The following is a 17,457-nucleotide window of genomic DNA, read 5'->3' as shown; positions in this document are numbered from 1 at the left end:
TGTGGCGTGAGCAAAATCTTGCTTGCGACATTATTAAGTTTCCGTGTTCTCTTTGTTAAGAATTGTGCTAAACTGGCCGAATAAAAAAGATGAACCTAAACCTAATGAAAGAGTTAGTCTAGTCTGTGATCTGCAAGTCCAATTTTATGTACTTTCTTGTGAGCGTTTAGACTAGCTCATGGAAGCTATTTATGAGAAGCTTGTGTAGATTGTTAGGTATGGAACTAGTTGTCATCCGTGCCTTTCGATGCCACAGTTTTGTCCTACCAAATAGATTTTGATTCGGTTTGCTTGCTTTTGAAGATGTTGGCCATCTCGTGGGGTAGTTGGACGGGATTTGAGTCTTGAACTCAAGTTTCATGAGTGATAGGAACACTATATAGTCCTTGAGGAAATGCAATATATATAGATATATTTTTTCCTTCCAATTTTCACGTTCTCTAATTCTCTAAACAAAATTTTCAAGGAACTAAGCAGAGAACATTCTAATTGAAGTATTAAATGTCACATTTTGCGAAAAGATTAGGTTGATAAACATTTAGACAAGTAACATCAACTATAGATCAACAGTAAAGATCAATCAGGATAAAAGAAGAAAAATGGATAGAGAAGGACAGCTGATACTAAGATCAAAAATCTTAACCAATAGAAACAATTGGATAAAGTAAGGTAGGTTTATCTACACTCTTATCATTGTTAATCAAAGAAAACTTATAGTCCTCCCAATAATACTGGCCTTGATGGGCATATTACAATTATGCATTTCAATTTTCAAACGTTACTTTTATTTGTTTTTTTGTTTAACGTCACATTTATAATGACAAGTTCATTTTATCACCACTTATAAGGAGGAGACACATGGAATTTTCGTTGTGAAATATTCTGAGCGTTCGTAATCTCTTCATGTAATCACGTTGCTTAGTCGCATTACTATTTTATTAGGAAATTGACATCACAAAAAGAGTTTTAATATATAGTTAGCAAGCAATCCATTTCAAGAGTTGTGCTTGTCAGAATTGAAAAAAAAAATGCAGTCGGTGTCCATTAGTGATGTCTATATAGGGTGTCTCTTTTTTCCGAAAACCCAATTTTTCTGAATTTGGTCATGATATTTGTGTTTCGATATCCGAAATTCTGATATCCGATCTTTTCGAAAAATGATTGGATCGGAAGGAATTGGATGTGTTTTCAAAATCCGATCCGATCCGATTTTCGATTAATTTTCAAAATTTTAATATATAGTGGTCTATTTCATATAGTTACTAAATTAAAACTGCAGATAGTTTACAAACCAAATTAATATTGTCATTCTAGCACATGTCTCAATTTCTCTTATCTTCCTATTTATTGAACTAATGTATTAACATGAAAATTTTTTTTGCTGAATGAACGTGTTAAAAGGTGTAACTTGTTTACTAAATTAAAGGTGTACAATTGTTTACTAAATGAATATATTACTGGATAAAAATGGTTATCGAAACATGGACCAAAATTGCTAATATGAATATATATAACGTATATTTGGTGGATAAAAAATGGTATATCCCTAATATAGAACCATTTTTTTTCCGATATATATAATTCAAACTTTATTCCGATATAATCGATATATATTTGACTTTTTGACCATTTTAAAATATTCCGAATTTTATAGATTTTCCGATATAAACTATTTTAAATAGTTTGGTGGTTACTAAAAAAAATGGATATATCCGAAATATCCGATATATATCGGTTTTTGGGTACACCGAAAAAAATCGATATTTTGGGCCTTGATCCTAAAAAAGAATCCGATTATATAATTCAAATTTCGATTTCTTCCATATTTTCGGATTTTCCAAACTTTTCAATTCAAAAAAATTGTCATTTGGATCGAAGGATATTGCCATCCAAAAAAAATTGGAATTTTTTTCGAAAGCCCTTTATCCGATCTGAAGTCACCCCTAAGTCTATAGTTAGAGCATCTTTAGGTGAGACTATTCTAGCATCAAACACCAATTTTTTAATAATTTGGTGTTTTTTCATCTTTAGGAGAGACATATGTTGATGAAAACATTAAAAAAACATTAAAGCAAATGCCAAATCGGCCAAAATTTGGTGTTTGTTTTGGTGTTGTATCAAATCTCTCTCACGGTTTTTCTAGAGTGTGGGCTTAAATCACGTGGTTTTGCGAAAACCGCGCGAGAGATTTGAAAAGAGAAGAAAAAAGAAAATTGATGTGCGACACATCATGCGGTTTTTAGAAAACCGCGTGGACTTGAGCTTTTGTGGTGCGGTTTTGCGAAAGCTGCTTGGATTATACGACACAGTTTATCCAAAACCGCATCATATGATGTCAACTATTTGATATCGCTCCTGAATTGGTTGGTTTTTTTTTGGTTTGATATTTGGTTTGGTTCAAATTAATATTTGGTGTTTTATTGGTTTCTCTCATAAATATGCTTTTATATCCATAGCGTATTCCTATCTTTTTGCAACCACTAGTTGCAAAATTTTGATCTGCGATGCACAAGTTTTAGGGGTTTATGCCTTTATCATGGAAGAATAAATTGTGTCTGCCACTTAATAATTGAAATTGTGTATTGCTTTCGCTGTTTTCATACTTAGCAAAGTTGATAAGAATGATGGTACAAGAGTCAAGAACCTTTCAAATGAAAATCAAATTCATTGTACAACATACAAAATTACAAAACCATCTAATAGTTGACAATCGTTTTCGTTTTCTAACGAAGCAATGGGAATCACTAGTCATGGCCATTAGAAGCTATAATTAGCTAAAGTACTTTGTCAACCTGCAACAACCATATTCATACATATATATATTAGTTTAAATTGTTTGTTCCAACAAATTGCTTCTAACCACTCATGGCCAATAGATTCCATGCATATATAAGACACCTACAGTAGAAATATCGTAGGGGAGATCACTTAATTACAATCTCCCTTTCACGGTATCAAAGAGCCAGGGGACCATTTAGAAGAAACACCTTAATGCATCCTCTATTAATCCTACAGATCGAGTTCTCACAGCACATTTATTATTATTTAATTTATTTTCCTTTTTCTTTGTCGGATCTATTATCTCCAAAGTGCTGATGAAAACACTCTTATATGATTCATAAAGCTACCCACAGGGCCACAACTAATCGAGCTGTATATATAAGTATATTACATATAAAAAAGAGTATATGTAGAACTTGTCTTAATCAAATTCAAGATCTTATTATCTTAAGAATATATTTATATATTATACAAGTGTTTTGAATATATTATGGGTTTATTGACACTGACACTTGTGTATTGATGAGATACCACTAGATTGATATGGTGAGAATACGTTAGAAAATCTCAAATGAGAACAAAATGATTATGCCTCACAGAAATATGCAAAAAGGTTCCTCACATACTTTTGTTTTTCGATAATGTGGTTCCTCACATACTAAAAGTTAAAAAAAGATAAGAATAAAATTTAGTGGAGAGACTATTTCAAAAGCGTACAATAATTGAGGAGAAATAGGGTAGGTGTTATATGGTTTGTCAACTCTTTAATTAATTAGCTGGTGAGAAAAACAAAAGAGTCATTTCATGGCTGCTTGTTGGCTCTTATTAGCACTGAGCTCTGATTTATATTTTAGACTAAAACGTGGTGCATGAACTGTTTTTAGTATTATTTTTTTGACAAAAATAAAAGGGTTTTATGGTACAAGGCACTCTAAATTTGACCAACAAAAAGTAATTTACTTCCGACAGGATTTTGATTACCATTCAGGTGCATTGTTTTTACCCTGTAGGGAAAAAAAAAAAAGAATAAGAAAAAAAACAATAATGGACAGAGCGAGGGTAGTGAATTGGTTTTGTTCAATACTAGGTACATAGAATATTCATGAATGCTGAACATGAAGGCGAAAAGATTCTCCCAAATTCAACATGACAAATTTTGTTCTCAGGCTTCTCAATCTCAGCACAGCATCGGAAAAGTCTATATTGTGCTGATGTTTGAAGGCACGGGACTTATCCAAAGACAAATATAATAAAAAAGACAAATTCTTCAATCTAGTTCCATTTTGCATAGGTAATCTACTGTTCATCACTTCATCGTCTTTGATTCATTCTTAGATGTTGGACTATGAATTGGTAGAGACTGAAAAACGATGGTTGGAGTAGAGTATGCTTCTAAAACTTCTTATGAAAAAATCTCACAACTTGAGTGTAGTTGGATATACTGAATAAAGAATTTTATTGATCAAATTCCCAAAATTATGGGGATAAGATGTATGGGCATTACATTTTGATATAACTTTGCAAATTTGTCAAAATTGGCAAGCATGTATCTTCTGTGAATTTAGCAGAAAATGACATACCTTTTAAATTGACAATAGGTTAATTTCCACATTTTAGCCAGCCATATTGACCAATTAGTCTATTTTTTTACTTTGTGAGTAGATGCTTATTTTTGAGCTTTTATATTTCGTTTCGCTACCATGTCCTTCATCTTGTGATGAGAAAAAGTGAACATTTGAGAGAAGGTTGTTAAAGAATGAACATGGAGACGTGCAATCGGCCTGAAAATGGACTCTGTTTGGTTCAGCTTAGCTAAGCTAAAATGACTCAGTTGAAATTTGAAAATGCAGCTTGAAGCCTAGCACACAAGAAAGGAATCTATCTACCGCTTAAAAATAAAATACATTTAGGTGTGACATGGTGCAGTACGTGGGGCCCATGTAACCTTAACTCCTTAACTGAGTTCTCAGAATCAGAACTGGAACCATGTATATAATTGGATAAGTAATTTTAGAAATAATTCAGTAAAATTAAGAACTTAACCTAATATACTTTCACATTTTGGTTAATTCAATTTTAGAACCTAATAGGACATTGTTACCAAAATACAAGAAATGGTCGAAATATGCAAAAATATCAATCTCGAACAAATATTTTCTTGAACAAAAGATCAAATTTGGGGCAACCCATTCACCATAAGCTCCTCCTAGACCATAAACCTTGGAATGTTATACAACTTCCAACTATATATAATGGACCATATCGATTAGAACATAAACCCTAAGGACCTATAATCCCATAAGTACCTATAAATGACCTGATTTTTTGAAACAAGCCTACATCGGTGGAAAATATTATAATAGCTATAAAAGCGTGCATATGGTATTGGGTTTCTAACACTCCGAAGAGAAGCCGTAGAAGATTCGAAGAGCTTATAACTGGGCAACTGTTATTATCCAAGGCAACACAGTATAATAGCTAAGGCAACACAATATAATAGCTAAGCTAGAGCAAGTCCCAGTTTATAATGGGTATTAAAAACGCCTTTAAAATTTCAAGTTAAATTTATGTGCCAAATTCAAAAATTCAATGGGAAATTTTAGCAATTGTTAAGTTTGGGAATTCATTGCCCTCAGATGTTAAATTCCAGACGGTAGAGTTTCATTGCCCTCACTCAACACTTTTTACTCCTTATAAAACCAAAACCAAAACCAAAAACTAAATAGGACAATCCGAACATAATGATTATGAACATTAGGAAAATAAAAAAAGATAATGAGAACATTAGGAACATAATGATTAGGAACATTAGGCAATCCTTCAATTGATGATGAAGCTTTTTATTATTTAAATTTTTCAAAAGTAAACAAAACATTAGGAAAATAAAAGAACATAATGAGAGCATCAATCTTCATTTTCATCATCATTTTCCTCATCATCTTCATCTTCATCTGCTTTGTAATTACCCTTTTCATAACAGTACGAGTCTCGAAGCCATTCATCATCTTTTATTCTTCTTTGTCTGTTTTTTCGTTTGAATACTCATTGGTAGGGCGAGATAGCTATAAAAACAACTAAAAAAAGAAAGAAGTATGTTCAGGACTTCAGGCTCAATGTACTTGTTTTTGAAACACGAGCCTGAAATTGTTTAGCTTCTGCCTCGATCATCTTGCAACGTGAATGAGCTTAAAGGAGTTACAAAGCCCCAAATCCAAGCTCGAGTAGCTCTGTTCATTAACCAGTCCTAGTTCCAAGTTTATTTAGAGTTTATCCTGATTACAAAATTGGAACCAAAAGAGTCGACACAACATACATTGACCTCCCTCCACATAGGGGCCACCATGATGCAAACGGTTGCGTTTCCTTGTCTCTCCTGAAAACTCTTTTATTAACCACTCTTGGCTCTTGCAAACTGCCCAATCTCAAAGACTCAAACCATACACACCTGATACCTTCACACACACGATCACTTTCCTTGTGAAGAGCTCCCAAACATTTGTTACAGATTCTTCCAAAAAAAGAGGCAACATCTCAACTCTTACCTCTCTCTCAACCACAAATGGTACTAACAAAGAGACGCCACATGAGATTCTTCAAATTCAGAACCATTAACTCTACGTCCCCACTTTACTATCAATATCTTTGATAACATATTTCTCTTCTTACCCTTCATAAAACTCGTTTATTCCTACAAACTTTCTTGTACTCAAAAAGATTTTTCTCTACCCCCACTACTTTCTAAACGTGTATTATTTCGCTTTCTTTCTCGTTCAAATGGTTGCTACAAAAAACTACCACGACTTCTCACGTGCAGTTATAGAAATGGCTTGGATCATGCTTAGGATTGATTATTCTAGACTCTTTTGGTTATTATTTGGAGTTTTTTCTTACGAGAATCACGAAGGAAAGCCTCGGATCTAGCAGTAGTAGCCTTCTTTTGCATATTGTTCTATTACTACATACTACCATATACTTCTTCTTCCATAGTTAATATCATATATCTCCTTCCTACATCCTTTGAGAGAATTTCAAGTGGTATATATAGTTTTCCTTTTATCACGCTATAGTCATGTATAAAGCTCATTCCAATGGTCGGCTTGAGGGGATGAATGCGTCGGAGTGTGGATACGTTGAAACTGATCCAACTGGTCGTTATGGACGAGTAAGTCTTTCTTTTCATATACATTTTTCTGTTCATGGTAGGTGTAATAGTTTCTGTTCATGGTTATTGTTGGTTCATATATAACCTACATATAATCTCTAGTTTCTAGAGTGCCTTACATCATAGTATATAGAATTTTAGGCCGTTCCACTGGCTGCCAATTGGCTTTGAGTTGGATCCTAGTTATAATGATAAAAACCATATTTCGATGTTATATGAGCTGAAGCATGTGGTTGAACTCGAATACTTTAGCTTAGGTATGTATATAAACAACTTAATTCAGTTTTCTGGCATAGAAAAACCATAGGCCGGGAGTAGGGTTGCAAACTAACCACCTGATGTATTCTGTAGGTGCCCTGCTCACTTAAACTAATAAAGTATCTTAAGATCTTTTAATACTAATAACTCTTCTAGTACTCAATTATTGTTCACACGTCTTTAAATGATCATTTTTGTATCTTTGTATTTGTTTATGAATTGGGTGTCAGCATATTTAAATCATAGAAAAGGTTAAAGAATATTATATATAAGACGACTATTGCAACTGAATTAACTAATCAAACTAAATGAGTATTTATATTTATAGTGAAAATAATCGATAAAAGTGTAGATGCAGACATGACAGCTCCAAGTTGAAACAATTATTAATTATGCTAATATTTAAGCAACTGTTATTTTTTGTGATTAGAAATTTTATTTTGAGCTTTAGAAATGATGTATACTAATATATAAGTTATTAGAATAGGGATCCCATTAGAATATACATTTCCTGATGTCCTTCCAACAATGTCCTTGAAAATTAATTTTATTATTGCCTCTGTTGTACTAAATTCTGTTAATAAATAAGATGATGAAGATCAGTATTCGTCCTGTTTTGCAGCTAAAAGATGTTCTGGGCAAAGGTGCTATGAAATAGTATACAGAGCATTTGACGAAGTCCTTGGAATGGAAGTAGCTTGGAACCAAGTGAAGCTTAATGACGTTTTTAGATCACCAGATGATTTGCAAAGACTTTACTCAGAGGTGCATCTCCTCAGCACTCTCAACCACGACTCGATCATCCGCTTCTACACCTCTTGGATTGACGTTGAACGAAGAACTTTCAACTTCATTACTGAAATGCTTACATCTGGGACTCTCAGAGAGTGAGTACTTCATTTGAGGAAAATTAACAATCAACTTATTTAATGAGTTGCAAGACTCCATGTAAAGCCATATAGCAAGTACTTGGTCGACCCAGTGTGTAGCCATGTAAAGCACTTTGACAAACCACACACAAAAACCTCAAAAGTTTGGCTATCAATATCTTTCTAGAATTAGAATTTACGAAGTGCACATATTGGCAAGCCTAACAGATTCATCTAAGTAGCGTAATGCATTTGACATTAGGGGACCCTTGCAAACTTCTTGCTTATTGGTACTCTGATAGTCTGATGTAGTTCCCTGTATGTAAGTCTCAGCATATGATATAGTCATGTACGTAGAGTCCACATCCAGAACCATTCTACAATACAATATAGATCCCTACTCGGTTCTATATTGTTCTTTAACCGATTAAATCCTAGCTGAAGACTTATTGGTGGTTGACATGCAGGTTTAGGCAGAAATTTAAGAGAGTAGACATCAGAGCTGTGAAGAACTGGGCGCGTCAAATCCTAAATGGGCTTGTGTACTTACATGGCCAAGACCCTCCTGTGATTCATAGAGATCTCAAGTGCGATAATATCTTTGTTAATGGACATCTGGGACAAGTCAAGATCGGTGATCTAGGTTTAGCTGCTATTCTCCACGGCTCCCAGGCCCATAGTGTCATAGGTAACCTCTTTTTGTCTCTCACAACTGATATTTTCACTTCATTTATTTATGTAAAAGAAAAAGAACCTAATCTTAGGCTTGTTTGGTATATTAGGTACTCCGGAGTTTATGGCACCAGAGCTCTATGAAGAAGAATACAATGAGCTCGTTGACGTCTACTCCTTTGGCATGTGTGTACTAGAAATGCTTACCTCGGAATACCCTTATGGCGAGTGCTCCAACCCTGCACAAATCTACAAAAAAGTAACATCGGTAAGATTGTGTCTGACGTCCTTAATTTCAGAGAATAGAACTTGTTTACTTTATAAAAGAGTTTGTAAAGGTGCTCTGTCTCGATTTAAATTACTGTCACATGAACTAAACTGGTCTTAGCTCCAACTAAGAGAGACCGCTTTTCCTGCTAAAAGAGCGATATATCATTTAATTCCTAGAATCTTAAGGTTTCATCTAACATCATGTAGCGGTTTCTGTATTGTATAGGGAAAGCTACCTGGGGCGTTTTACCGGATTCATGATCCAGAAGCTAGAAGATTTGTTGGAAAATGCTTAGAGGTCGTGTCAAAAAGATTGCCGGCTAAGGAGCTTTTGCAAGATCCATTTCTCGCATCTGATGAAGGAGAGTTGAAGCATGTCCCTAAGACTGGAATACAAAAACCAATGCTTAATGATAATGCACTCAAAAATCTTATTCATGTACCATCATTGCAAGTTGATGCAACTGGAAGTACAGACATGAAAATTACAGGAAAGATGAACCAGGAGGATGATACCATCTTTCTCAAAGTACAAATTGCTGATAAAGATGGTATGATACTCTCTAATTTCTTGTTTTTCATTTGTATCTGTACGCACTTTTTGGAAAATGTTTGTGGAGAATTTAGAAAATCGTAGCAGGTCCCGAAGTGTATAAATATGTATGTATGATATAGCCTCTAAAGAGTGCACTGTGCTTACAGGTTCTGTCAGGAACATATATTTTCCCTTTGACATTGTAAGCGACACAGCAATAGATGTTGCAACTGAGATGGTCAAGGAGTTAGAGATCACAGATGGACAGCCTTTAGAAATTGCTGAGATGATTGACAAAGAGATTTCGGCGTTGGTCCCACATTGGAAGGAATGGGACACAAAGCAAAACACTCAGGCCCACAGCTTTAGCTTCCAAGATGATGACGATAATGATGATGAGGATCATATTCATGATAGGCTTCATCACCCCTTCTACTCTTTCTCCTCTTGTTCTTCTTCTTCTTCACAAAGCTCATTCTCCGGTTTGTTCTCCTCATGTGGGGCTCAATTCTCTCATGGAGACCAAAGAGATGTTGCCTATGATTGGCTTCAAGGTATATTGGCTTTAATTTAATTTGTTTGTCTGTTTTATTTTTCTTATTTCAGTTTATCAGACAAGAGATTTTTCGTTTTCTAAAAATCTTATGTTCATGCAGATGAATTGTTCCATGATGATGAAACAAGCTCACAAAGTTCCCACAACTCTGGAAAATACTCCAACTTGAACTATAATTCTAGCAGCGAACTGGACTTTGATCAGAGCCCTCAAGCAAGAGACCATCATCATCATTATCAAAGTTCAAGGACTCATCAAAATAACAACTGCACACGATTTTGCCCGCAAGAACATCCAAGAAACAGTCAGAGCAACATGGCGACAAATTGTTACAGTCAATGTAAGGATTTTTCACACTCTAAAGGAGCTTCTAGTTCCAATAACTATCACAATAGAACCAAGAATCCTCAGTTAAATAGGATGAATTCACTGGTAGACATCCGTAGCCAATTGTTGCATAGATCTTTGATGGAAGAAATGAACAAGCGTAGATTGTTCAAAACAGTTGGAGCTGTTGAAAATATTGGATATCATGCACCTTGTGAGGTTTCTAGTAAACCGAGGTCTGCCTTGAAGGGTGGTGGTCCTTCTTTGAGAGAGAGATGGTAAGAAGGCAGGCGACAAACGGCGAGGTCTTAAGAATTTGAGGTTTGAGGGACATAGAAATGTACATATTACTTGTGGTGTGTATATGAGGATAGTGAGCAGTGGCATGCAAAACCTTTAATAGTGATCCTAGTACTTGTATGATATAGCTTGAGGTAATAATACTTGTGCATGGTTAGCGGACAATATTGTCATCTAACGCACAGGTCATTTGTACAAGAAAATATTCCTATGTGAAATTCACTTATAATACAAGTCATAAAATAATAAACAGCTCGATGCAAGCACATTATCTTTTGAAGCCAATCACAGTTGAAATGTTGAATTAGGAATGCTAACCAAGTGGGATATCAATGGGACCTTTAGTGGGAGAATGGGTGTTACTTAGTTTTATTTAACATCTATGATCCTGTGCTCCTAAAGTTTACTTCTTTTCGTAATTTTTGGTTGGCAAAGCAAATCTTATTTTCTTTTCCCTCCAAAACTTTCAATGATATCCAGGGACCAACTAAGGAAGAAAAGAGAAATGCAGGTCAATCATGGCAAATGATCATAGATGCTCATCATCTTCTCCCCCATTTACCAACTAAACCGGGTGGTGGGGTGTCCTCTTGGAGCTCTTTGTTCAAAAGGTGTTTCAAAGCGAAAAAACGTTTTTGAAGAACTTTACTATTGTTACTTGTTGATGGAGTTGAGTTTAAGTCCCCGAACATATTGTTTTGAAGGTGACCAAGAAAAAGAATGGAAAGACTATTTAGTGGGTTACATTTGACAAAAGACTACCTTTTCCTATGGTTAAGGAGTTTTTGACTAAAGAAAGCCAAATACACTTCAAGAGTTAACAGAGTTTTTCTTCAAGAAACCAAAGGGACAAGCTAGTGTTCCAACCTATATGAGCCCTTCATGTAAATGAAGCAACACTAGAAGTTTAAGTCTCAGGTAATGGTGTTACAAGTATGGAGGAACGTGGTTTACCCTCAATTTGCTCTATATGACATTAATCTTATGAGAAATGTGTGTACAACTTTTAAGAGGATTCCACCTCAATTGCAAAGACAAGAAAATATAGGAAAAGAACTCCCTCCGGAATCTGGAACGCTACACGTTTTATCGAGATAAGGGTTGATTACGCACCTAGGATAATGCAAAATGTGAATGATTCAGGGTCATAGTAATATTCATTTGGTCGTCATGGAATGGTGGTATATATGCACTCTGTACTCGAGGTTCCAAATACTAAGTCGAATGAGGAAAATCAAGGGGAATGGATGAATGTTCGGCAAGCAAATCGCAACTACTTGTATAACCCAACCAATAGTTTTTTAATCCTAGTGAGCAATTATCATACAATAGAGGCCTTAATATGTATCAAGGCTTGGTTCTGGGAAGAGGACTTGGATGATGATCTCTCCAGGTATAGAAAAAGATGAGTTGTAAACATGGACCATCTCATGGCTCCTCCACTAGTGGTGACAACATCAAAAAGCAGCAAAAACAAAATAGCTTTAAGAACAAAGTGGAAGGACTAAAAAACATCTTTCTTGGTGAAGTAGAGCCTACTCTTGCTATGATGAACAAGTCACAAAAAAAACAAAAGGATGAAGAATCTTGAAGACTACACCAAAGAGTTTTGTGATGACACTCTAGGACTCATTTACTTTTTGTGCTTGTGGGTGTTTTTAAAACATGTGACATGAAAGAATAAGGTCTCATCTTTGGAAAGATCATCCCGAGATAGTGAAACAAGTTATGGACATACAAAGTCAGATGAGAGAGCATTCCTAGCAACTACTTTAGATCGATCTTGTAAGTCTTTGTGTACCTTGGTTTTTAATGATCTAACTCTTAGGGAGGTTTGTAAGGTCCAACTTTTAATAAAATAGGTGGGGTGATGACCTTAACCGGATAACCATTTCAAAAAAAAAAAAAAAAAAAAAAAAAAAAATCTTTTAACATATTAAATCAGAAACTTGCAGGTTAATAACGAACTTCCTTTTCCATTTTTAAGGAATTATCTTCATAATAGAGCAATAAGAATTACAACTCTTGAGAACATAACTCTTCTAAAACAATGATACGATCTTTGGGATAGTGAAAAATCGAAATAATGCATTTTCATGCATTCAAGCCCATAGGATGTCTCGAGTGATAGATCTTTGGTAAAGGGAAAAGTTACTTATAAACTGATTATTCTCGATGGTTAGGTCCTTACAAAACTAGATAATTAGTAAAACGTGGATGAAACAGGGATATTGCATAAGATTATGAGTCTATGCAGCGTTAATTTGGTTTCGCTCCCACCACTACTATGGATTCAAGAACTCGTTGGAACACGATTCATATGAATTATACCAAATTTGCCTAAAAATATGACAACTCCCTGAGTCTGTCTTAAATGTCTGTCAGATGAATTTGACTTTAATTTCGAAGGCTAGGTGAACGGGATGAACAAGCACGACAGAAAAACACTGAGGTATATAAGAAGAATCAGCTTAAACTTACTGAAGGATTTCAAAACTTAATTATGCTGAAGGATTTCATTGAAAAGTTTGTATGATTTTCCTTTCCTTCTTACATACTAAAGAATCAAACAATAACTATCAAAAGAAAAGGTCATTCTAAATTCAAGTTCTCAACAAAAGAATCAAATAATCATACAAGACCATTATTAACTCTTACCCATGGTCATCATCTTGCCCTGAAAACAAATCCTTACAAAGCTCCCCATAAAATGTACAAACCAAATTAATAAAAACAAGACACTTCAAATGCTTCCAACAATATAGAAACTCTTCCACATCCATTATATCCTGTAACTTTCCTTCTTCCACTATCATTTCTACTAAATAGTTCTCAAAACTACGACAAGCATCTTCAATTTCTTCTTCTTCTTTATTTTTATTATTAAATTTTTTTTTACCCCAAACCTCTGGTATCATCACCCAAAGGTTTTACCGACTTTGCTAGTCGGCACCTGCAAAATGTGTGGGCAATCCTGTTTTTAAAGAGATCAGTAACTCAATACTGTGTAGCGGGGTTCGAATCCCAGACCTCTGATATCATCACCCAAAGGTTTTACCAACGAAGCTAGAAGACACTGTCAAGCCTGTTTTTAAAGAGATTAGTAACTCAATAGTATGTAGCGGGGTTCTAACCCATACCTCTAGTATCATCACCCAAAGGTTTTACCAACTAAGCTAGAAAACACTTACTCTTTAATTTCTTCTTGACCCTTAACATCACTTTTTGTCATCCCATTAGCCTTCAAGTAAACAGGAGTTAAAGGTGATGGAAAGAGCAACTTTTCAGTCCTTCCTTCTCCCAAACTTACTAGCTCCCTGTTTCGGCAGTAAACTGCTTCAACACAACGAGAGCAATGGTAAAGAACGCACTAAGAAACAGAGGAATTTGATGTTGGGGGAGATGAAACCGAACCAAAAAATGGGCTTACGCGTCCAAGATCTATTCTCTAGGGATCAAGTTTCCACGTAGTTCCTTATGAAAAATAATGTGGTATTTATATAGGTAGAGTAGAGAGTCCTTGTAGCTCAAGTAATCTTGTATCTTGAGTAATTGTGATGACTATAACTCTCGGTGATAATTATCTCTTTGATAAGAAATGAATCACGGACATAAATCAATGCACGTAAGTGGCAAGCCATGTGGCTAAGGTTCAAACCTTTTGAACACATGAGTTAATGGGCTTGTACATTGATCCATGGTATTGCAAATTGGGCTTTAGCCCTGCCGATTAAATGAATAAAAAGAGACCCTACTAATAGGCGTTTGCCACGTAGGTGGGGTCGAACACCGCCCTCTTTGGTATGCGAACAAAGTTCACATGGCAAAGAAAGAAGAAAAATCAAGGAAAACTTGGAATAAGAAAAGAGTAAAGCGGAATGTATAACAAAGTGTCGCGGTGAACGTAAACGATAGGAAAATAGACAATCGGAAAAATTAAGTGAATTATCTAAACGAAATAATGTTAAACTAACGTATACGGGACGCATTTTAGTTAAAAAATGGCTGAAAAATGCACAGAAAATTTTTTGAAAGAAATTGAGTGCCGAAAACTGTACCGAACGCATGACGCAACAATACTACGAAAGTTGATTTCGACGACGTGTGCCACCGGAATAGCGATATTAGGATTAGATCGTTAAAATTAAACGTAGGGGCAGTTTAGTAATAACAGGAAGAAAATGAAATTAAATACGAATTGGATTCGAAGGTGAAGACTTTAGCGACGAAAACTGGATGCCAACTTCAGATTAGATAAGAGTTTGGATTAGATAAGAAATCGGATTACATAAAAGTCCGGATTAGATAAGAATTTGGATTAGATAAGAATTCGGAGTAGATAAGAGTTTGGATTAGATAAGAATTTGGACTAGATACGAATTTGAAGTAGAAAAGAGTTTGGATTAGATAAGAGTTCGGACTAAATAAGATAAGAAAATTAATGAGAAAATTAACGATAAATATGCATGAGAAAGATAAATATGAGAAAGTTAATTTATGGTCAGAAACGTGATTTCAAGAGAGTGGCAGTAAAGTAATAACAGTAGGAAGTAAAGGAGAAACTCTTAATATGGATGGAAACATAGCCGGATTGTTTGTGTGAGCAAACACGCATGTGAATTGAAGGGATCGAGGGGCAAAAGAGTAATAACAAGAGGGTAATAGTTAAAATATGAATTAGAATTGAATACAACAGCCACATGTGCATGAACTAACATGAAGACAGGACTGAAATTGAACTTGGATTATGAATATATAAAGCATCTGAAGAAATTTTTGTCTAGAGTTTCTGAACTAGCCGCGCTGTCAAAAGCAGAGCCAGAGATGGAGGCCGTTTCGAACTTAAGTTCTATTCTGTACCTTCAGGCGTGTAAAAAGGAAGGAGCTCCTCTTCTCTTACGACTCGAACAGGCAGGACCTATCAGCCGGAATCAGTAGAGGAGGAAGCGATTAAGACGTTGAGTTCTTCCGGGGCAGGACCTTTATCCCGTGGTTTATCTAGCCCTTCCTTTGGGTAGTCTTGAGCCGGTGACATAAGGTGAGAAAATCAATAGCCGAAGAAGAGGAAGATTCTTTGATGATCGAAAAAAAAAATTCATTAGAATTCAATGATGTATGACAATGAACGGTCGTCATCAGGATTCTTGTGGAGAAACCGAGGTTGGAAGTAAAGAAAAAGATGGAGTGCGAAAACGAGAAATTCGTTGAAGAGATGATGGTGGAGACGAGATGGAACTACTAGCTGCTGCTGCCATTTTTTATTATTATTTTTTTTTGGTGCGTTGCGCCAGGTAGAAACGACTGTACAAAAATAACCCGAGAATAGTAAAAATCGATGACGATCGGAGACTTGGTGAGGTGGACAGAAGGTGACAAAGTGGTGTCAATGATTTTCGACAGCATGAAACAGGTATGTCAGTATTTTTTTTTATTTCCAGTTAGCTTCAAATTTTGGTTAAATCTGAAAGACTAACGAAAAGATTTGTATTTGCGTCGCAGGTTGAAACGGCGGAATTACGAGCAAAAGATATTGACGAAAAGTTTCGAACGGAAAGATCACAATGCCGTAGAAAAAAAATAAAAAATAAAAATAATGATAAAGAAGCTGAATAAAGTTTTCGCGTAGAAAGTTAACGTAATGCGAATTTTTGCCGCACGGAAAAACGACGGTTGTACGAGCCGCGGAAAGTTTTGCTCAAAAAGTTCGGCTTAATGCCTTAGAAAAAATAAAAAAGCTGACGAAAATTTTCGCTCGGAAAATTTTCGTAGAAAGATCGGCCCAATGCCTTATAAAAAATAATGAAGCTGACGAAATTTTTTGCTCGGAGAATTTTTCGTAGAAAGATCAAGACAATGCCTTAGAAAAATAATGAAGCTAACGAAAATTTTCGCTCGGAAAATTGTCGTAGAAAGATCGGCACAATGCCTTAGAAAAATAATGAAACTGACGGAAAGTTTAGCTCGGAAAGTTTTTCATTCAGACTGTTTGACTTAATGCCTTATAAAAAATAATGAAGCTGGATAAAGTTTTCGCGAAGAAAGGTGACGTAATGCGAATTCTCGCTGCACGGAGAAACGGCGGTATTACGAGCAAATTATATTCAAAAAGAGTCGACGAAGAAAAGTTTAGCACAGAAAGACGTCAATTAATGTCGTAGAAGAATTAAAGAAGCTGATAGAAGTTTCGTTGAGAAAGAGCGACACAATGCCTTAGAAAAAAAGACTGCGGAAAATAGTTAACCTAAAGCGCTAAGCGAAGCGAATGTAGATTTCGAAGAAGAAAATGAAGATTTAATCGAACAACCGTAAGACAATTGACAGAGACAATTGATTAGGTAATTGTGTGAATGTAATACCATAGAGCTAAAACTTCTTTTGATGAAAAATAAAAATAAAGTATAGGTTCGCTATCGAATATTGTTGTTGTGACAGATAACATACCTGTGGAAAATTGACAATGTTGTTGATTTATGTAGTTGAAATGAAATAGAAGGAGACGCCCCCATGTAGAGAAAAACGCCCCCAATGCTAACTTAACTCGGCAAAATTAGACTAAGCGAGTGTAAAAACGTTCGAACTTCGACTGACAAAACGAAACGCGGTGACTTAGTCGGATATTATTGTAGTGATAGTAACGGACTAAGCGAGCGTAAAAACATTCAAACTTAGACTGACGAAGCTAAACGTGGTAACTTTGTCAGATTTTGTCGTAGTGATAGTAACGGAC

The 17,457-nt window shown here is 35.3% G+C and overlaps 1 protein-coding gene across 1 annotated transcript; it reads left to right on the top strand.

Annotated features, from left to right (window-relative positions):
- The first annotated feature begins 6,190 nt into the window (after positions 1 to 6,190).
- Positions 6,191 to 10,996, top strand: LOC147483639 (putative serine/threonine-protein kinase WNK4). The gene is made up of 7 exons (XM_086580296.1): positions 6,191 to 6,943; positions 7,824 to 8,088; positions 8,538 to 8,758; positions 8,853 to 9,010; positions 9,239 to 9,563; positions 9,715 to 10,101; positions 10,204 to 10,996. Exons 2-7 carry the CDS (start codon positions 7,889 to 7,891, stop codon positions 10,710 to 10,712), a joined length of 1,800 nt encoding a protein of 599 aa, XP_086436422.1. The 5' UTR covers positions 6,191 to 6,943; positions 7,824 to 7,888; the 3' UTR covers positions 10,713 to 10,996.
- The last annotated feature ends 6,461 nt before the right edge of the window (positions 10,997 to 17,457 follow it).

This window comes from Coptis chinensis, chromosome 8, assembly GCF_015680905.1.
Source record: "Coptis chinensis isolate HL-2020 chromosome 8, ASM1568090v1, whole genome shotgun sequence".
NCBI classification, from domain to species: domain Eukaryota; kingdom Viridiplantae; phylum Streptophyta; class Magnoliopsida; order Ranunculales; family Ranunculaceae; genus Coptis; species Coptis chinensis.
This window is presented reverse-complemented; position numbering and strand designations above follow the sequence as displayed.